General features: G+C 37.6%; 1 protein-coding gene and 1 long non-coding RNA gene across 3 annotated transcripts in view; one reads left to right on the forward strand and one right to left on the reverse strand.

The window, feature by feature from the left end:
• Positions 1 to 21,766, reverse strand: part of LOC310724956 — a 41,837-nt gene extending 20,071 nt beyond the window's left edge. For both annotated transcript variants that reach the window (XR_014533209.1, XR_014533210.1), the window contains exons 1-2: positions 20,849 to 21,766; positions 13,981 to 14,300 (exon numbers count right to left, since the gene is read on the reverse strand). This is a non-coding gene — a long non-coding RNA (uncharacterized lncRNA). The remainder of the gene's footprint in view (positions 1 to 13,980; positions 14,301 to 20,848) is intronic.
• ddx43 (DEAD (Asp-Glu-Ala-Asp) box polypeptide 43) lies at positions 143 to 21,977 on the forward strand. Its single transcript, XM_083539465.1, has 18 exons — positions 143 to 549; positions 661 to 716; positions 4,955 to 5,081; positions 9,865 to 9,984; positions 10,334 to 10,415; positions 11,063 to 11,107; positions 11,229 to 11,340; positions 11,958 to 12,076; positions 12,232 to 12,342; positions 13,184 to 13,325; positions 13,436 to 13,536; positions 18,164 to 18,251; positions 18,957 to 19,084; positions 19,638 to 19,747; positions 19,970 to 20,108; positions 20,195 to 20,282; positions 20,411 to 20,560; positions 21,791 to 21,977. The coding sequence occupies exons 1-17, from the start codon at positions 258 to 260 to the stop codon at positions 20,555 to 20,557; spliced, it is 2,007 nt and encodes a 668-aa protein (XP_083395591.1). The 5' UTR covers positions 143 to 257; the 3' UTR covers positions 20,558 to 20,560; positions 21,791 to 21,977.
• Positions 21,978 to 21,995: the final 18 nt, after the last annotated feature.

The following is a 21,995-nucleotide window of genomic DNA, read 5'->3' on the forward strand; positions in this document are numbered from 1 at the left end:
ATGGATTAAAAATATTATAATCTAAACTTTCAGATAAATTTAACTAAAGTTTCAACTAAGTTTCTTTTTATTTATTTATTCTGAAAGGTGGAAGTAAGGAGGCCGGATGGCCTTCAAATGGCTAGAACTGGCCCAGACTCCAACGTTAAGAATTGAGAAGTGGGCGTGGTCACGTGAGCAGTAGCTGACGGTACACGCGCTAATGGTCTATTCGAAGTGCGCGTGCCAGTCGAAGTGAACTTCGACGTCGGTTTGTGATGTCGGACTGGGAGGCTGAATATGACGAGGACGGTGGTGCTATCTCGAAGCCTTCGCTTGTCCGTAAAGCTCCGTACACAGGGTGGCAAGGTTCCTCACATAGCAGGAAAGAAAATGTGTCTTTTGATTCAAAGAGTGGCCTGAAAGTGGGTCGAGAAGGTCCCCAATGGCGGAAATGGAGAGAGCGGGACGGGAAGGTCAATCACGACCATGAAACGCGTCGTGAGAAGTCAGCTTCAAGCCAAACTCTCACTCTGAGCGTGGAAAACTCTCAAATCGGGAGAATAATCGGTAAGCTAACTTTGTGGACCTGCAATACTGCTAATGATAGTACATTCAAGCACTAATGAAGTTAGCTTGTTAGTTAGCATCGCCATTTAGCATCACTGATGTGTGTAACAGGTCGAGGTGGAGCGAAAATCCGCGAGCTGCAGGAGTCCAGTGGAGCGAGAATTAAGGCAAGTTCACTTACTGTAACAGCACCGTGTCCCGGTTAATATAATTCATCATCAGTCTTTTCACACTGATGCAGATTTATACTTTACCAGGCAAAAGTTTGGACACACTTCAGTGTTTTTCAGTGTTCTTTATTTTTATTTTCAATAGTGTACATCCAAGCTATGAATGAACACGTAGGGAATTATATAGTAAACAGAAAACCCAGAACATTTTTTATTTTTTTATTTTTTTGATTTCTGGTTAGGTGTCTCCTCAATTTTGACTAAATCGCCAGCAGTGTCTCCAGCAAATCAGTGACTCAGTTCATCAAAAAGGTTCGGTCACTGTTTCGTTTATTGAGCCGTAAGTTACATCATTAAACCAGTAGGTGGCGACAGGAACTATTCGTTGTAGGTATTACGCGTAAGTCATTGGCCGCGTCTGAAACCGCTCCCTATCCTCCCATAAACAGAGGGGCCAAAAACTCTTCTAAAGTTTAAAAAATCAAACTTGATTGAAGGCCAAACGTTCATATTGCATTGTAACTGTATAATATTACAATGAGAATGCCCATAGTTTCCATCATTTATGATTTCAAAATATCTATTTACAAATAAGTATATAAATAAGTGGAAAATGTTATTCTGTAATCTGCTTAAGCAATGCAGTTTTATTTTCAATGTTTTGTAGTTAAATAAAACTTGCAAATATTACAATATATACATAGAATTAATTCTATTTATAGCACAATAGAGATTAATGCCTAATACAAGCTATAAACTATACAGCAATAATGCTTCTCCGGTCTGTGACCTCTAATGAGAGACATGCAGCTGGTCCTTTTTTAAATTAGATTCTCTACTTTTTAAATTAAAATACAATAAATGTTATTTAAAATATTAAATTAGGAATGAAGATCTGTGTCAAAAAATCAAAATGCCAAATCAACTCACTAAGACCCATCTTTAGACCGTGGGCACTCGATTGAGTATCTCTGTTCTACAGTGCAGTGCTAAAGATGTAAAATGCACTATTTAGTTTCATGGACTACCTGACAGGAAGACCTCTATCGTCAGCAGTACAGGAGCTGCACATGGGACTGTGCTTTCTCCAGTCCTGTTCACTCTGTACACGTTGGACTTTCAATATAATTGATCCATGTGTCCTGCCATGTGCGCATGTTCACGGACGACACTGCGATCGTGGGTTGTATCAGGAGGGGACAGGAGGAGGCGTACAGGAAACTGATCCAGGACTTAGGTGGTGATTTTAATTTAGCAAATCTTGCACAGTTCCTCTCTCTGCTCAGTGTTGGTCATCTTAAAGATAAAATATCGGCATATAACAGAGGCAGCATTTTTTTGGGGGAAGTAACGTGACTACACACGCCACACGTGCACTTCCTAAACTGAGAATATCTGGTCTTTTTTTTTTTGTTAACGGCAAGGAAAATCTGTGTCCCCTTCTCTGTGCACTTATTTATTTCATTCAATCGTAACATTTGCCATCAAATAATCGTGCAGCACTAGTATCTATCTATCTATCTATCTATCTATCTATCTATCTATCTATCTATCTATCTATCTATCTATCTATCTATCTATCTATCTATCTATCTATCTATCTATCTATCTATCTATCTATCTATCTATCTATCTATGTTTCCTCCATTTTGTAGAGACGTTTGAATTTGTGAACAACTTTATTCCGTTCTTTCATTCACTTGTTTGTACCCACAGTGCATTTTGATTTCTGGTGTACATCTGATGTACACTCACCAAGACATTATTTTCCATTCTGCAACATGACATTGCACAAAACAAAATTTCGTGCAAGTTTGGAAACTGCAAGTGGAGTTTCGTGCAAAATCCAAATTTTGCGACAATGTTTTGTATAATGTCTGTTCATATACTTGTTTATGCTTGTTGAGTTTTAGTTGATGTTTTTAAATAACTAAAATATAGGATTTTTTTAAATATTTGATAAGTAATGTTATATTAGACTTTTTAAATATTTAATTTATATTTATATTGTTAATATTATTGTAAAAAAAAAAAAAATAGTTTAAAAACCTAGCTGTATGATACACTGCAGATGTAAATACAGAGCAGGTGTAGCATTTATAACCAAATCCTCAGTGGAAGCCTCTTTCTTTCTTTCTTTCTTTCTTTCTTTCTTTCTTTCTTTCTTTCTTTCTTTCTTTCTTTCTTTCTTTCTTTCTTTCTTTCTTTCTTTCTTTCTTTCTTTCTTTCTTTCTTTCTTTCTTTCTTTCTTTCTTTCTTTCTTTCTTTCTTTCTTTCCAGATGAACGATATTTATGTCAGTGTCCAGTTTAGAACCAGGGTTTTGGAAAAATACTTGGCCACTCCATCATCTTCAGCAAGGCAGTTGTCATCTTAGTGGTGTGTTTGGGTTGTTTCATGTTGGAAAACTGTTGTTTGGCCCGGTCTCTTAAGGTTATGCCACAGTACATTTTAGAACGCATGTTTCCCTCAATGCCCAGTACTAGCAGCACTTATGCAGCCCCAGACCATGATGCTACCACCACCATACTTGACTGTAGGCAAGACACAATTTTCTTGGCGCTTTTTACCAGGGTGTCGCCATGCATGCTGAACACCATCTGAGGTGTTCAGGTGTTTCAAAATTTTTGACAAGCACTGGATCCTGGCAAACTGGGGTGTGTGTGTGTGTGTGTAGGTCCTCATTTGTTCATCTAGTTTATTTGTTTTATTTACAAATTGCAAGTTTGCTCAGAATCGGTTTGTATGTCGTTCAGTCTCAGAGTAAAGGGTGTGTCCAACCAGTATGTATTCTTCTAACCAATGCCTGTTTCACTGATCACACTAATGTGCTCTTAAAAAAGCTGGAAAATTTTTTACATGTAAGACACAAGCAGGAATTGAGAACAAAAAAAAAAACATGAGTAAATGGAAGTTACAAGACCGCACAGCAAGAATGTAAGCTTTATCAGTGTGTGCACACATCACATATATACAGTAATTGTATTTGTATTATGAAAGACTATCTTTTAAACAATATACATGAATGTACACGTCAGGTTGTTTGCTAAAAAGGATATTATTTATAAAAGGTTAATTGTGTAAAGTAGGGATGCACCGAATATTCGGCCACCGAAGATTTTCAGCCCAAAAGTGCATTTTCGGTTTTCAGCCGAAAGACTTTGATCACCGAAACAACACGACCGAAACAGTTTGTTGTGATGACGCAAACAGAAACCGCTGCCTGCACGTGCATGTCTAAAGCAACATTTCTGCGGTGTGGACGTGTTTCAGTATATCTGAGAAAGACCCACTGATAGCGATTTGCAAAACATGTAATGCCGAAATTTCGTCTGCAAAGACTTTCTCCACGTCGGGTTTAATTTATCACCTGAAATCCAAACATCCCGATCGCTATGCTGAATATGAGAGAAACGCGGCACAGAGCACAGACCCCTCCGAGCATGCGCACTCCGTCTGTGGCGGACGTTTTTGGAAAGGCAGGAAGTTTCGCAGTGATTATAGTGTATTGTATCTTTAAGCAGTTGCTCTTGTTCTGAATGCACTTTGTTTTTATGAAAGAACATATTTAATTGTACAACCTTTCAGCAGGCCAGAGGGCCTGTACATTATTATTTAATGTACACATGAGTGTATTTAAGTTAAACTTTAAGTAAAATTTGTATTTATTTTATCCTGTGCATTGTTGCAATGTGCTAGAAATAAATATTTTCATAGTTTGTAATTGATTTATTTTTTGAAACTTTAATATTAATTTATGCAATTGAATGCTTTGATTTTAGTAAGTTTAGTACACAGTCATAGCCATAAATGCAATGGTAATAATAATTTGCATAATTTCTTTCTGTGTTTCGGTTTTCGGCCTTGCTTTCCTCTTTTTCGGTTTTCGGTTTCGGACAAGAATTTTCATTTCGGTGCATCCCTAATGTAAAGTCACAAGCCACATATTATTGTAGACTTTAACTAGTTTTGCTGCCTTCAAAATGTGGTATCTTTTTTGTTACTATTTAAATGTAAAAAATTTTACTTAAATTGCTTTTACATTCTAAATCCTGTTTAAAATGTATTTTTGTAATTAATGTGATGACAAAAATATAGGCTGCTTTTTTGGAACAAATGAGCAACTAAGATAATTGAATACCACACAAACAGGTTGCCAAATAATCTGTGTGTGACATTTTCACAAAATGGTGTATATTTGGAGTAATCTGCTATGACTGATTATGGTTTGTGTAGATTAACCGTGGAGACTACAAGGGAGAGGTGCTCATTTTCGGTAGCAGTGATGCCCAACAGAAAGCCAACGATCTGATCCAGGAGCTCATAGGAACAGGTGCTGCTAATGAGCTCGGACTTCACTATGGTAAGAGAAAGGCAGCATGAGTAGAAGATTATTGTTTGTAGTCTGTGTAAGCAGTGGTTAAATAGCCCCTGTCAACATTTGATTATATTTCTGTTAGCTGTAGATTCTGGGATTACATTGGTAAATGTGATGACTGGTCACCCTGGGTGCAACCAGAATTGGCCATCTTCATGAGCCTCTAATAAGTGATCTTGCTACACCTTACACATGTTTTGGTCACTAAAGAGATATCGGATAGCAGATGTGAGGTTCAAAGAAAGACCATTTTAATTAATATGGGAGCATATCGGATGCAGTGGGTCACTCACATCACGTTGTGCAGTGTGTTACTCACATCACGTTGTGCAGTGTGTTACTCACATCACGTTGTGCAGTGTGTTACTCACATCACGTTGTGCAGTGTGTTACTCACATCACGTTGTGCAGTGTGTTACTCACATCACGTTGTGCAGTGTGTTACTCACATCACGTTGTGCAGTGTGTTACTCACATCACGTTGTGCAGTGTGTTACTCACATCACGTTGTGCAGTGTGTTACTCACATCACGTTGTGCAGTGTGTTACTCACATCACGTTGTGCAGTGTGTTACTCACATCACGTTGTGCAGTGTGTTACTCACATCACGTTGTGCAGTGTGTTACTCACATCACGTTGTGCAGTGTGTTACTCACATCACGTTGTGCAGTGTGTTACTCACATCACGTTGTGCAGTGTGTTACTCACATCACGTTGTGCAGTGTGTTACTCACATCACGTTGTGCAGTGTGTTACTCACATCACGTTGTGCAGTGTGTTACTCACATCACGTTGTGCAGTGTGTTACTCACATCACGTTGTGCAGTGTGTTACTCACATCACGTTGTGCAGTGTGTTACTCACATCACGTTGTGCAGTGTGTTACTCACATCACGTTGTGCAGTGTGTTACTCACATCACGTTGTGCAGTGTGTTACTCACATCACGTTGTGCAGTGTGTTACTCACATCACGTTGTGCAGTGTGTTACTCACATCACGTTGTGCAGTGTGTTACTCACATCACGTTGTGCAGTGTGTTACTCACATCACGTTGTGCAGTGTGTTACTCACATCACGTTGTGCAGTGTGTTACTCACATCACGTTGTGCAGTGTGTTACTCACATCACGTTGTGCAGTGTGTTACTCACATCACGTTGTGCAGTGTGTTACTCACATCACGTTGTGCAGTGTGTTACTCACATCACGTTGTGCAGTGTGTTACTCACATCACGTTGTGCAGTGTGTTACTCACATCACGTTGTGCAGTGTGTTACTCACATCACGTTGTGCAGTGTGTTACTCACATCACGTTGTGCAGTGTGTTACTCACATCACGTTGTGCAGTGTGTTACTCACATCACGTTGTGCAGTGTGTTACTCACATCACGTTGTGCAGTGTGTTACTCACATCACGTTGTGCAGTGTGTTACTCACATCACGTTGTGCAGTGTGTTACTCACATCACGTTGTGCAGTGTGTTACTCACATCACGTTGTGCAGTGTGTTACTCACATCACGTTGTGCAGTGTGTTACTCACATCACGTTGTGCAGTGTGTTACTCACATCACGTTGTGCAGTGTGTTACTCACATCACGTTGTGCAGTGTGTTACTCACATCACGTTGTGCAGTGTGTTACTCACATCACGTTGTGCAGTGTGTTACTCACATCACGTTGTGCAGTGTGTTACTCACATCACGTTGTGCAGTGTGTTACTCACATCACGTTGTGCAGTGTGTTACTCACATCACGTTGTGCAGTAAACGTTTATTTCTCCTACATAGATTTTGTATGGAACAAAGAACTGTACACAATAGTGCTAATGCAGTTTTCATACAAAACAGACTACATTAGATATTTCCATTAAATATGGCTGCAACCAGCGATTATTTTGATAATCGATTAATTGAATAAATAATAAACAAATTCGCTCATGCTGGGTTGTTTCTTAATGGAAAAAAAATAATAATAATTTGAATATGCAAGGTGTACATTATGCAAATAAACATTTGTTTTTTAATAATAAGATGGCAACCATGCTATAAAAAGAAATTTTGTTGTGAAGATATCTGCATCTAAAATAATAAATGTAATTTTGTATAATAATTAAATGATATATGCATAAATTACATTTTACAAACATTGAAAAGCATTTGAACGTAGTAAATCCACAGTAAATAACATTTAGAAGCAGATAAGTTACTGTTGTAGACAAATGCAATAAAAAGAGAATTGAAGAGAGAAACGCAGCAAGATAACAGACATGATTAAAAAAGGAATAAATATGCATTGGTGTACAAATGCATAGGCATTTGCTGAAAACCACAACAGTGAGTAAAAATTTATTTGTTTACTGCTGCTGCTGTTATTTGCTGATTTTAAATTTAGTGTTTGTTCGCACCAGTTTAATTGAATCCATCACGATGCTCGCGAGTCACAACAGAACAGATCCAGTGCGACTGTCCCTAAGTTACAGTTTACACAATAGCACTTCATTAAACTCTATCATTTTCCCATGATGAGGATTATACAGTATTTGTTTACCGTGCTGATGTTTCGCAGACATCATTGACACCAGTCTGTGTTCTTTTTACTTTTTGCAAGTGGCTTCCGTTACGCTAACCCTTAACTTGAGTAGCCCAACTAATCGATAACGGTATAGCGAATTTCATTATTGAATATTATTAATTTTATTGATTAGTTGTTGCAGCCCTAATGCAGAGCTCCATCCTGTTCATACTACTAAATATCTGATTCAAATTTTCATGAATGTCAGAAAGTGCTCCTGATGTGTATGTACAACACCACTTGATTTACCACAATGCATAAATTTGGTGGCTATTACCGGCTATTGTGGTGCCCTTCCTCAGCATGAAACAATATTGTTCACAGATGGTCACCTCTTCTCTCATCCTAGCTTCCACTACTTTTTCCCACAATTTCATGGTGTGGCTGATCAACTTTATTCCCCTGTAGTTTCTGCAGGTCTGCACATCTCCCTTATTCTTAAAGATCGGTACCAGCACACGCCTCCATTCCTTAGGCATCCTCCTACTATCCAAAATCTTCTGCCATCTCTCCTTAACATCTCCATGCTTCTACTGACCTACTGACTTTCCACTCTTCATCCTCTTAATCGCTGCTCTCACTTACTCCTTACTAATCCTATCCACTTTTCGCTTCACCATCTCCACCTCATCCAACCTTCTCTTTCTCCCATTTTCCTCGTTCATCAGCTGGTCAAAATACTCCCTCCATTTTCTCAACACACTCTCCTCACTATTTAACACATTCCCATCTCCATCCTCTATTGCTCTAACTTGCAGCACATCCTTTCCAGCTTGGTCCCTCTGTCTGGCCAATCGGTATAAATCCTTTTTACCTTCCTTAGTGTCCAACTACTCATGCAGCTCCTTATATGCCTTTTTCTTGGCTTTTTCCACATCCCTCTTTACCTGCTGCCGCATCTCCTTGTACTCCTGCCTACTTTTCTAATCTCTGTGCTGATCGCAATTCTGTTTTACCAAACTCTTCCTCCTTATGCTTTTCTGTACTTCCTCATTCCACCACCACGTCTTTGTCTTCTTTTCCCTTTCCAGATGTCACACTAAGTACCTTTCTAGCTGTATCCCTTATCACGTCTGCAGTAGTTGCCCAATCATCCAGCACCTGTTCACCACCACTGAGCCCCTGTCTGACCTCTTCCCTGAATCTCACACTACACTCTCCCTCCTTCAGTTTCCCACATCTTATTCTTTTTTCATTTCCAAAACCATTTTACAGACCACCACCCGATGCTGTCTTGCTACACTGTCCCCTGCCAACACCTTACAGTCTCCAATCTCCTTCAGCTTGCATCATGATTAAAATCAGTGTTCACCACTGCCATTCCCATCCTTTTAGCAAAATCTACCACCATCTGTCTTCCACATTCCTCTCCTTAAAGCCATACCATCCCATCACCTCCTCATCACCTCTGTTCCCTTTATCAACATGCCCATTGAAATCTGCCCGAATCATCAATCTTTCATTCCTAGGTACACCTTCTACCACTTCATCTAACTCACTTCAGTATTTTTCCTTCCTCTCCATCTCACAACCCACTTGTGAAGCATAAGCACTGATGACATTTATCATCACCCCTTCAACTTCCAGCTTCACATTCATCAGCCCTATCAGAAACGCTCTTCACCTTCACTACACTCTTACTGTACTTTTCTTTCAGAATCACCCCTCACCATTTCTCTTTCCATCCACACCATGATAGAACAGTTTAAAGCCACCTCCAGTGTTCCTGGTAACCTGGGCCTTGACTGATCCAGTATGAAATTCAGGTTTGTGATCCGCATGTTTGATTTGGCATGTTTTACGCTGGATGCCCTTCCTAACGCAACCCTCTCCGTTTATTCGTGCTTGGGACCGGAACTAAGGGTGCACTGGCTTGTGCAACCTAATGACTGGGTTGAACAGTTCCCAAATGTAAGCCTTAATTTTCAACTTCCTCTATACTCTGACCACAAAAAAATAAAGTGATTCCTGCACCATCAGCTTTGTGCCTGAGCATCCATAAGCAAAATTGTATCTGGTTGTGGGTTTATTTTTCGCTCCCAAACTGGAAGTTTATCTTGTAGAAGCATTTGCTAGTTTGCCTTGCATGGGACTACATACTGTATAGATGACAAGTCACTTCACTTTTTATTGAGTCCTGTATCCCAAATTGGTCCCAACTGTTTAGTAACGGGTGTTTTCTTGTTTGTTTCTACAGGAAGTGAGACCTGCTGGTCAGCATCTGCACTGCAGCCTTCAGCTGCTTCACCTTCTATACCTATAGATTGGAATGCCATACGTGAGAACAAGGGGAAATATGAGACTTTGAAATGGAAAGGTAAGTTTAATTAGTGAGCCAGCACCTGGAATTCCTACTGGTTCAGCTACATAACTTTCAACAATTTTGGTGCTTTGATTAGACATTTCTTAACATAGGATGTTTTTTCTTTAAGGGAAATCGATATTTAAAGAACAGATAGTCCAGAAAAGGAGCCAGAAAACACAGTATAAATAAATTAGACTGTGATGTTTGTCTTGTGTTTACAATGGAGAAAAATGTTAAATAAAAAAAAAACGTTATACTTGCATTCACACACAATATTGGCTGTTTTAGTAGTCCATTCAGCAATAATGTTTATATACGAGCCTGTAATAACCTTAATTTCCATCCCAAACATTTTCTTCAGATCTCCCACCACTGGAGAAGAATTTCTACATTGAGGCAGACTTTGTGGCCAAGCGCAGTGCAGAGGAGATCAAAAACTGGAGGTATATGCATGCTGCAATCTGCCAGAAACTTCAGCAGAGGGCTATATCGAGCTGTGTGCATAATAGAGGAAATGGAGCAAATCGTGTCTGAGAACTAACTTTCGAGTATTTCGTACCTTTTGCTGGTGCCAGTAGACAAACGAATAAGTGATTCAGTGTAGGACAGTAGAAGAAATACTGTAAATGTGCTCATGCGGTACCTGTGGAAATATCTTATTTATTTTAATTGTTGACATTTAAAACCTGTTTATGTTTAAATGTAAAAACCCAGGGATAGAATGAACGCTATGATGCTTTTCTATGTTGAATCATAATGTGTGTATACTGTAAATATGCTGAACAACCAGTGGAGGGCTCTCTTTAATTATGAATACAGTGCATCTGAGAAACTGTCATGGCTGCATTTGATATGCACTGAACATTATGAGTCACGTGGTCTTGGCGGGAAATTGTGAGCCAATCATGAAAGTGTTATGGTTTGAAAAAATATTTTTATCAAGAGCTACGGTAAATGGTTTGCTACAAAGTGGCATTTGATCATAAAAAAAGAATGAACTGTTAATGTTTTTCACTACTTTGAAGAGCCTAAATCATAGCTATTATGTCTCACCATAATAGAATTTAAATGCTTAATCTCTTTTTAACAGAAAGGAGAACAATAATATCTTTGTGGATGATCTGAAAGAAGGTCTGTATCTAATTTTAAGAATCAATGGCAATTATTGGGTGTTAAATATTTCCTGTTTTATTAACTGCAGTTTTCTGGTTTGTTTCTGTAGATAGTGAGAGTGCAGTTTCAGGAAAAGAGTTTAGGAAACGAGCAATCCCTAATCCTGTGTACACTTTTGAGGAGGCTTTTGCCCATTTTCCTGAAATAATGGAGAACATCGTCAGAGTGGGATTTCAAAAACCAACTCCAATTCAGGTATTAAACATAAAACTTTTGTTCTGTTCTCAGTTGAGAGTTGACTAAACAGAGAAAAACAACAGGATTCTGGTGAATTGTGGTTTGTTACAAAGCAGCCAGATTACATGCAGTGATCACAACACATGTTGCTCCATGGGACCAGTCAATTCTGTAAACATTGTGGATGTTTGTTTTGGTGTCGGTTTCTTTTAAGGGATTTGCATTGGAACATTGTCATATTTAAATATTGAGGCCAATGTATGTGTGACTTTTGTCTGCTAAACAAACAAACTATTGTCTTGAAATCCAAAATAAACATTAGAATGTGTTTTTATCTCATGTGGAAATTCAAATGTAAACAATAGTAGTGCAAATTTTATGACTATTAGTTAAGCTGATTAGAGCTCTCTTACTGTCTCCATTGACAGTCAGAGCAACACTAAGAATTTGGTGGCATTTATTAGCTCAGGTTTGTGAAACGGGACACAATTTGTTCAGAGATTCCTTGTGTTCCAGAAACATTCCATGCTTCGCAATTAATTTAAAAGTTTTATGTTATAGTACAGAAAGCTTTTTCAATTCTGATAAAGAATTTAGATGGTAGATATGCTTTTGATCTTTATGGTCTTCTACAGTCCCAGGCTTGGCCTATAGTTCTAAGTGGCCTGGATTTGATTGGCATTGCACAGACCGGCACCGGAAAAACTCTTGCCTATCTTCTTCCTGGATTCATTCATATGGACCAGCAATCTGTGTAAGGGCTTTTTAATGCACTTGCACACTTACAGTCATCAGTGACAAGTTTGTGATCCTTCTGCACATGAAATGCATTTATATTTCAAATGCAGGTTGCTTTATGATTGTGTTTAGCATGTGCGTTAAAAATTGGTCATATAATTTTTCTTTCAGGCCCAGAGACAAGCGAGGTGGCCCTGGAATGCTGGTTTTGACTCCCACTCGTGAATTGGCACTTCAGATAGAAGCAGAGTGCAACAAGTACAGCTATAAAGGCTTTAAAAGGTATCCATGTTTCGCTCTAAAATAAAATAAATACATTTTTAAAAAGACGTTTGTGACTTGTAAAAAGAAAAGAATATATATTTGTAATTCATTATCAGAGATGACCAGCTATTCCCAAGACAGTCAAGAATTTTGGATTTTGTAGAAATAGTTATTTTGACAATTATTCTGTTGTATCACAAGAGTGGACAAAATATCAATCCTTATGTTTTCATTTGATATGCATGATGTGTAATAGCACTGTTTACTGCATTTATGCACATAGGTTATGATGTGTCTTTTGGTTAAACAGGTTTTTTTTAGGCAGATTAAGTATACAGAAAGTCTTTAGAATCAGGGCAATGGAATGTAAAACCAAACAATCCAAGCAAAATGATGTTGGTCATAAAGCTGTTATGAGCCTGCTTACCCCTTCCAGTTAAAAGTAGTGAAAATAAAAAAACAAAAGCCACTCTACATTTTATCATCTATTGTCCTAGAAAATGCACCACCTCTCTTAGCACAAATGTTGGCAAGAAAATTGTGCTGGATTAAATACATTTCTTGAAGGGGATAATAATCATATGCATTAATTTTAGTATGTGTGACTGCATTTAACAAATAGAATATTAATGTCTCGTTTAATATATCACATCAGCTACCAAATTTTAGCCTAAACTTTTTTCAGGCAAGCAAACAAAAATGGGACTGGTCAATACTAGAGCTTTCACTTGATCAATGGGCTAATAAATAAAAATTGTTTCTATCCTTGCACATTTGTGATTTCACTTTAGAAGACAAGTATAGGTCCCTGCAATACAGGTGTGAAAAGTTAACATGCTTAACGCCTCTCTGCCCCTAGCATCTGTGTTTATGGAGGAGGTGACAGACGAGCCCAAATAAAGGTGGTGACCAGCGGAGTTGATATAGTGATCGCAACACCAGGTCGACTAAATGATTTGCAAATGAATGAGCTAATAAATCTTCGTTCCATCACCTACTTGGTATGTATGTCATATCCACACATAAACAAGAGCAACAGGTATTTTAGAAAACTGTTTTTTGTTCTCAAATACTGTCATGCTTTTTCTTTCCTGTATTTGTTTCATGACAGGTATTGGATGAGGCGGATCGAATGTTGGACATGGGCTTTGAGCCTCAAATCATGAAAATCATCCTGGACATTCGACCTGACAGACAAACACTTATGACCAGGTCAGGTGGTAATTTTTTGTCTTTATTGTATTACACATTTATGTTTGTGTCCCTTAAATACCTTAATACTTTTAGTGGGGCAGCTCAACTGGTAGAAGTTTGTGTGTATCAGTGGCAGGCCATTTGGTAACTGGGCCTACAGTGAGGACTTACCCAACTAAATCCACCACTTAATACCACCACTATCACGTTGCGATTATAGAAACCATCAATACAATACAAAAACGCAATATAACAACACGTGGCATTACAGAGAGAGAGGCGTTTCCCATATGGAGGGTGAATACCATTTACACTAAAGCAAGAAACCCAGTAAAGACTCCAAACCTCTACACTACCACCGCAACTGTGCACCTACATCATCTGGAGCGGTTCAGAATCAATATTTGTCTAATAACATGACAAAAAAATTAACAAAAAATGTATAAAATACAACCTACTCACCAGAGATGCAGACTCATAATTTGCACCTTCAAAGAGTGTAAGCCAGTGGTACCGTTTATGTTCACATGTCTGGAAGTGGCGAACAAACCCTTTCCCGGGCTGAGAGAAGCTAGCTTCAGGGTTGGTTGACCTCTTCTAGCTGTCCAGCTTTTCTTGGAAATTGTTTTTTAAGTATGTCTGTGAGCAAATCAATTTCTCTTGCTCTGTAGGCATAAGAGTCTAACTCAGATGTATTCATGTGTGCAGAGCACTACTACACTAGTTTTGCAAGTCAAATTTGGCTGTAACTGTTTCCAGAGGATGGAAAAATGCTGACTGGGCTTGTGAGCTAGCTGGCCCTCTAACAAGAGAAACGATACAAAATAAAGCGAATAAACTGTTGAGAATAAATGTTTTATTTATATATTATGTATATTACACACTTTATTTCCAAAAGTATTGGGTCACCTGGTCATAAGTATGTGATTTTTGAGCATTGCATTCTACATTTAGCTTTTTTGTATATATTTACATATACATACATTTTTTTTTATTTATATATATATATATATATATATATATATATATATATATATATATATATATATATATATATATATATACTATTATAAATATATATTTATTTTATATATATATATATATTCATAAATCAAAATCAAGTATATAACTCCACATGTGTTAATTTATAGTTTTGATGCCTTCAGTGTGAATCTACAATTTTCATAGTCATGAAAATAAAGAAAACTTTGAATGAGCAGGTGTGTCCAAACTTTTGGTCTGTACTGTATATATAATATATATGAACTTTTGGTCTGTACTGTGAGATATATATATATATATATATATATATACAAACACACACACACACATATACAGTTGTATGCAAAAGTTTAGGAACCCCTGACAATGTCCATGATTTTCATTTATAAATATTTGGGTGTTTGGATCAGCAATTTCATTTTGATCTATCAAATAACTGAAGGAGACAGTGATATTTCAGTAGTGAAATGAGGTTTATTGGATTACCAGAAAATGCGCAATCTGCATCAAATGAAATTAGACAGGTGCATAAATTTGGGCACCCTTGCCATTTTGTTGATTTGAATACCTGTAACTACTTAGCACTGATTAATTGGAACACACAATTGGTTTGGTGAGGTCATTAAGCCTTGAACTTCATAGACAGGTGCAGGCTACAAAAAGTTATCACAGAGATATAAGCTGTCAGTGTCCACTGTGAGGAACATAGTGAGGAAATGGAAGACCACAGGCACAGTTCTTGTTAAGGCCAGAAGTGGCAGGCCACATAAAATATTGGAGAGGCAAAGGCGAAGGATGGTGAGAACGGTCAAAAACAGCCCACAGACCACCTCCAAAGACCTATAACATCAACTTGCTGCAGATGCTGAAATTAATAATGTGAAAAAAGCCTTTTCTGCACACACGCCACAAACGGAGTCGCTTGAGGTATGCAAACGCACATTTGGACAAGCCAGCTTCATTTTGGAATAAGGTGCTATGGACTGATGAAACAAAGATTATTATTTGGTCATAACAAGGTGCATGGTGGCAAAAGAACACAGCGTTCCAAGAAAAACACTTTACCCACAGTAAAATTTGGGTGAGGTTTCATCATGCTGTGGGGCTGTGTGGCCAGTGCCGGTACTGGGAATCTGGTTCAACTTGAAGGTCGCATGGATTCCACTCAATATCAGCAGATTCTTGAGAATAATGTTGAGGAATCAGTCACAAAGTTGAAGTTATGCTGGGGCTGGATATTTCAACAAGACAAGGACCCAAAACACTGTACTTGTTTCTCTGAATAAATGCCCGAGTAGATTTTGAGCAATGTTCTGGAATGGCCATCCCAGAGTCCCCAGACCTAAATGTCATTGAACATCTATGGGGTGATTTGAAGTGGGCTGTCCATGCTCGGCAATCATCAAACCTAACTGAACTGGAGATGTTTTGAAAGGAGGAATGGTCTAAAATATGTTCATCCAGAATCCAGACACTCATTACAGGCTATAGGAAGTGTCTACAGGCTGTTATTTCTGCTAAAGGAGGCTCTACCAAATATAGATGTGATTTATTTATTTATTTATTTATTTATTTATTTTTGGGGTGCCCAAATTTATGCACCTGTCTTATTTCTTTTTGATGCATGATGTGTGTGTGTGTGTGTATATATATATATATATATATATATATATATATATATATATATATATATATATGTATATGTATGTATATATATATATATATATATATATATATATATATATATATATATATATATATATATATATATATATATATATATATATATATACAGTGAGGAAAATAAGTATTTGAACACCCTGCTATTTTGCAAGTTCTCCCACTTAGAAATCATGGAGGGGTCTGAAATTGTGATCGTAGGTGCATTTCCACTGTGAGAGACATAATCTAAAAAAAAAAAATCCAGAAATCACAATGTATGATTTTTAAACTATTTATTTGTATGATACAGCTGCAAATAAGTATTTGAACACCTGTCTATCAGCTAGAATTCTGACCCTCAAAGACCTGTTAGTCTGCCTTTAAAATGTCCACCTCCACTACATTTATTATCCTAAATTAGATGCACTTGTTTGAGGTCGTTAGCTGCATAAAGACACCTGTCCACCCCATACAATCAGTATGAATCCAACTACTAACATGGCCAAGACCAAAGAGCTGTCCAAAGACACTAGAGACAAAATTGTACACCTCCACAAGGCTGGAAAGAGCTACGGGGAAATTGCCAAGCAGCTTGGTGAAAAAAGGTCCACTTTTGGAGCAATCATTAGAAAATGGAAGAAGCTAAACATGACTGTCAATCTCCCTCGGACTGGGGCTCCATGCAAGATCTCACCTTGTGGGGTCTCAATGATCCTAAGGAAGGTGAGAAATCAGCCCAGAACTACACGGGAGGAGCTGGTCAATGACCTGAAAAGAGCTGGGACCACCGTTTCCAAGGTTACTGTTGGTAATACACTAAGAGGTCATGGTTTATAATCATTCATGGCACGGAAGGTTCCCCTGCTTAAACCAGCACATGTCCAGGCACGTCTTAAGTTTGCCAATGACCATTTGGATGATCCAGAGGAGTCATGGGAGAAAGTCATGTGGTCAGATGAGACCAAAATAGAACTTTTGGGTCATAATGCCACTAAACATGTTTGGAGGAAGAAGAATGATGAGTACTATCCCAAGAACACCATCCCTACTGTGAAGCATGGGGGTGGTAGCATCAAGCTTTGGGGGTGTTTTTCTGCACATGGGACAGGGCGACTGCACTGTATTAAGGAGAGGATGACCGGGGCCATGTATTGCGAGATTTTGGGGAACAACCTCCTTCCCTCAGTTAGAGCATTGAAGATGGGTCGAGGCTGGGTCTTCCAACATGACAATGACCCAAAGCACACAGCCAGGATAACCAAGGAGTGGCTCTGTAAGAAGCATATCAAGGTTCTGGCGTGGCCTAGCCAGTCTCCAGACCTAAACCCAATAGAGAATCTTTGGAGAAAGCTCAAATTCCGTGTTTCTCAGCAACAGGCCAGAAACCTGACTGATCTAGAGAAGATCTGTGTGGAGGAGTGGGCCAAAATCCCTCCTGCAGTGTGTGCAACCCTGGTGAAAAACTACAGGAAACGTTTGACCTCTGTAATTGCAAACAAAGGCTACTGTACCAAATATTAACATTGACTTTCTCAGGTGTTCAAATACTTATTTGCAGCTGTATCATACAAATAAATAGTTGAAAAATCATACATTGTGATTTCTGGATTTTTTTTTTTTTAAATTATGTCTCTCACAGTGGACATGCACCTACGATGACAATTTCAGACCCCTCCATGATTTCTAAGTGGGAGAACTTGCAAAATAGCAGGGTGTTCAAATACTTATTTTCCTCACTGTATATATATATATATAATCTATACATACATGCATAATAATTATATATATATATGTGTGTGTGTGTGTGTGTGTGTGTGTGTGTGTGTGTGTGTGTGTGTGTGTGTGTGTGTGTGTGTGTGTATGTATGTATATGTAAAAAATATAGATATAGATATAGATATATATATAATTATTATGCATGTATGTATAGATATATTCAAATTGCATTAAAGTTAAATAAAACTTTTTTATATAAATCTAGTGCTACATGGCCAACAGGCGTGAGGCGTTTGGCCAAGTCGTACCTGAAAAATCCCATGATGGTATATGTGGGCACCCTAGACCTATCAGTAAGTAAGCATTTAGTATTTCAGTTTTAAACCTGAATGATGGCTGTTGCACAGTTACTTTTTCAAGAAAAAAATTTTATGTTTTGAGATTACAAGGGTAAATTTACATGTATGCAGGCACTGTAATTAGTTATAATATTTTAATTGATTTGTTATTGCTTATAGTAAAATGTAGTTGACCCAAAAAAAATGCAGTCTTTGCAGTGTTTCCACTGGTGAGCAAATGTACTTTAGTTCCTACTATTTGTCCTCTCTAGAAGAAACCCTCCTTAAAAAGTAACAGATAGTGGGTCAGCAGACGTTTTTCCCCACTCATTTATTGGGCTTATATATTTCTAATTTATCACCTTTTTGTATATTACAATTTACAAACAGCCATTCCTTCTAAATATATTTGTACTCTACAGGAACATAATAATCTGGCTGGTTACAGTTTGTATCCTGAAGAGTCTTGGCTTTGGCCTCTGCAGTGAGCAAACTTTAACAAAAATGGCATAGTAATAATTCCATGTAATTTGGGACTAATTACATAGGGTTCATAAATTTAAAAAAGTGTTACATTGATTCAAATCATGGTTAATTGATGGGGAGAATATCTGAGGGTGTATTCACAAGCTTTATTGTGGTTTCAAAAGAATTACTGGTAAGTTTGAAAGATCCCCAGGTAATTCCCCGGATTTAAAAGTTTGATGTGCTCTCTTTTAGGCTGTAGGCACAGTGCAGCAGACCATTTTGTTTGTACAAGAGGAAGAAAAGAAGGCATATGTATTTGATTTTATCCACAACATGGAGCCTGAAGATAAAGTGTTAATATTTGTTGGAAAAAAGATTGTGTAAGTTTCCAGTTTAAAATTTTCCAGCTATGGTATTGTTCTCTAATGATGTTAAATGGTTTCGTTTATTAGGGAAGTGAAAGAACACAGGTGTTAATGTTGCATTTCTGCTAGCTCAGCATTACCCAAGTGATGTAATTCAAGCAGTTTCTTTTACCAACCCACAGTCTAGCACGCGGCACTAAGTTTCATTTTGAGTAATTTCTCTCAGCCATGCCCTGAATCTCTTTAAGTGCTAACCAAATTTAATAGCATGTTTTTATTAAATTATTGTCAAGTGAATCTAATGGTTCTCAGTTTGCACTAAAGAAGGTGCATTTTTCCATAATAGATTATCATCTCAAAGCTTGTCAAAACATGCAGTTATAGCTTTTGCATATTTATTTGTTTACCGTGTAGGAATCTGCCATGTCCAAACAATATTTTAAGACATTATTGGCTACTTTATATTGTTATTCTTCAAATGTGTTATCAATATTGTTTTTAGTGCTTAATTTGGGTTTTTTCTTTCCCTAACCTGTATGTTCTGTGTCCGTGTCAATGTGGTATTCAGTGCAGACGACTTGTCCAGTGATCTATGTCTGCAGGGGTTAGCAGTTCAATCCCTGCACGGAGATAGAGAGCAATGTGACCGTGAAGAAGCCCTAAAGGATTTTAAAGATGGTATGTTAAAACCAGCATATGGTTAAATATGTACTAACCGTAATCTGACAGACCGTTAAACAAACATGAGTGTTGGTAAATGGTGCATGCAGGATTGATTCAGTTACTAGCATTCATGTGAATTGATAGAAAATTGTTACATTTGCTTATTTTGTATAGCTGACTGCACATAATTTGTAGCTATTTTTCATAACCATTTATATTTATTGTGGCTATATGCAGGACGTGTGCGCATTCTGGTGGCCACAGATTTGGCATCTCGGGGACTAGACGTTCATAATATCTCGCATGTCTTCAACTTTGACTTCCCCCGGAACATAGAGGAGTATGTGCACAGAGTTGGGCGAACTGGCCGTGCAGGGTAACAGCATTTCTTTTCTTGTGTATGTCTCAAACCGGTGAATTGCATGTCGTATTATTAACACCTATTTTCATTTGATGTATTAGACGATCTGGGGTTTCTATAACTCTGGTCACAAGAGGAGATTGGAAGCTGGCAGGTGAACTTATACACATTTTGGAAAGAGCTGGGCAGGTACAGTAGGCTGACGCACTCGCATACAAACTTGCACACAGTTTTGAACAAATTCCCAATACTATTCTGCCATTAAATGTTTTTATTTTCCTTAAAATGCCTGGCTCTTTGGTTTCCATGTGTTGTAGGAGGTACCAGAGGAGCTGGTACTGATGGCAGAACGCTATGAAAAACATCAGCAGGAGAAAGAGATGTTTCCTGCTAAACCTAAAGGAGGACGGTCTCAAAGAGGAGCAAGGGATGGGTTCAGAGGTGGCTCGAATAGGCGCTTTTAAAAGGTGGTAAATTTTTATAAAATATTAAACCTAATTAGGGAGTCATTGGGGGGGGGTTGTTATTCTAAATGTAATAATTTTTGGACACTGACTTTGCAGATATTAGATTTCAAAGCTGAAAGTCTTCAAACTGGAAATCTTATACAATTTGGAAATTAAATGAAATTTCTCAAGAGCAATAGGCAAAAAGTAAATTAGGTAAGACTTGAACATTGTTATACATGAAATATCATTTCAGAAGACCATTTGAATCCTAGTCATCCTACTGAGTGTCTGCAAAAAAAGACTCACCTCGGGTGATCAGATGTATTATGATATCCTTCTGCTACAACATCAATTCAAACAGTGTCAGTAACTGCAAACAGGGTTAAAGGAGGAGCTCCCTAAGAAGGGGGCAGGGATTTCCTTAAAAATGAAACCTGTAGTGTGGTATAATGCTGTTTTTTTTTTTTTTTTTATGTTTCTTTTAACAAGATAATACATAGTAGTAACGTCAGCATTTTGATGTATTCTGCTGAAAAACTGAATGCAGTAGTCTGGTGCTACAGGTTTATCTAGTTATTGACCTTGAAGGTCTTAAAAAAAAAAAGAAATCTGCTACTCTAGTGCTCCAACTAGACAAAACGAAACTATTAATTTCAGCATTTGAACACAACTGAAACATCCTCTATCTTGCCCCACCCAACACACACACACACACACACACACACACACACACACACACACACACACACACAAATTAGTACTTGCACTCACAAAGATCTATTTTTATAGAGAGCATAAGGACCGACTGCCTGAGAGCCCACTTCCCAGAACAGTATTCCTAAGGGGTGTTCCTGCCATACAGAGAAGATGTTAAAAAAATGTATTAATTCCATATTTACTGTCAGGAATTGTTCAGCAAAGCATATCTTTTAGTTTTTAAGACATTTTTAAGCACTATAGAGCTATCAATCATAACTGTTTTATTTATTATTTGTTTTTATTTTTTTATTTATAATGAGTTTTTACTTCCTGCATCAATCATGGTGTATTGACTGGTAATTTGCCTTGTCTTGTAGGAAGTGTTTTTTAGTTTTTATAAACTGTGCACCTCTGTATTTTGTTACTCCTCTTAAATAAATAAATGTGAAAGTTTTACAATTTTAAAGCATAGCTTACAAATTCATCTCAATTTGGCAGTTAAATGAAGACAGTTCTACATCCAGATTAAATATCTATTTTTACTTCTAGGAAGAAGAGGCCAGTCAAGTTCATCTGTCACAAGCCTGAAGATCTTTTCTTTTTTTTCAAGCCAGATTTTTATTTAGTTGAACAATGTTTTCAGTTTGTTATTGTTTATTTATGCATCCACAAGAGGAAACTGGTATAAAAATGTTTTCTAGTTTAAATGCCTTTCAAATAAACCTAAAGACAATGATCTTTTTTCTGTTTTTTT

The sequence above is a fragment of the Silurus aristotelis genome, assembly GCF_946808225.1.
Source record: "Silurus aristotelis genome assembly, chromosome: 4".
NCBI lineage: Eukaryota > Metazoa > Chordata > Actinopteri > Siluriformes > Siluridae > Silurus > Silurus aristotelis.

What these genes read in the sequence shown, in the direction of transcription:
- ddx43 (XM_083539465.1), top strand. Translation starts at nt 258, where the DNA reads ATGTCGGACTGGGAGGCTGAATATGACGAGGACGGTGGTGCTATCTCG. An exon ending in AGACAAACACTTATGACCAG is followed by an intron (nt 13,537 to 18,163) that starts GTCAGGTGGTAA and finishes ATATAAATCTAG; the next exon opens with TGCTACATGGCCAACAGGCG. An exon ending in TTTGTTGGAAAAAAGATTGT is followed by an intron (nt 19,085 to 19,637) that starts GTAAGTTTCCAG and finishes TGTGGTATTCAG; the next exon opens with TGCAGACGACTTGTCCAGTG.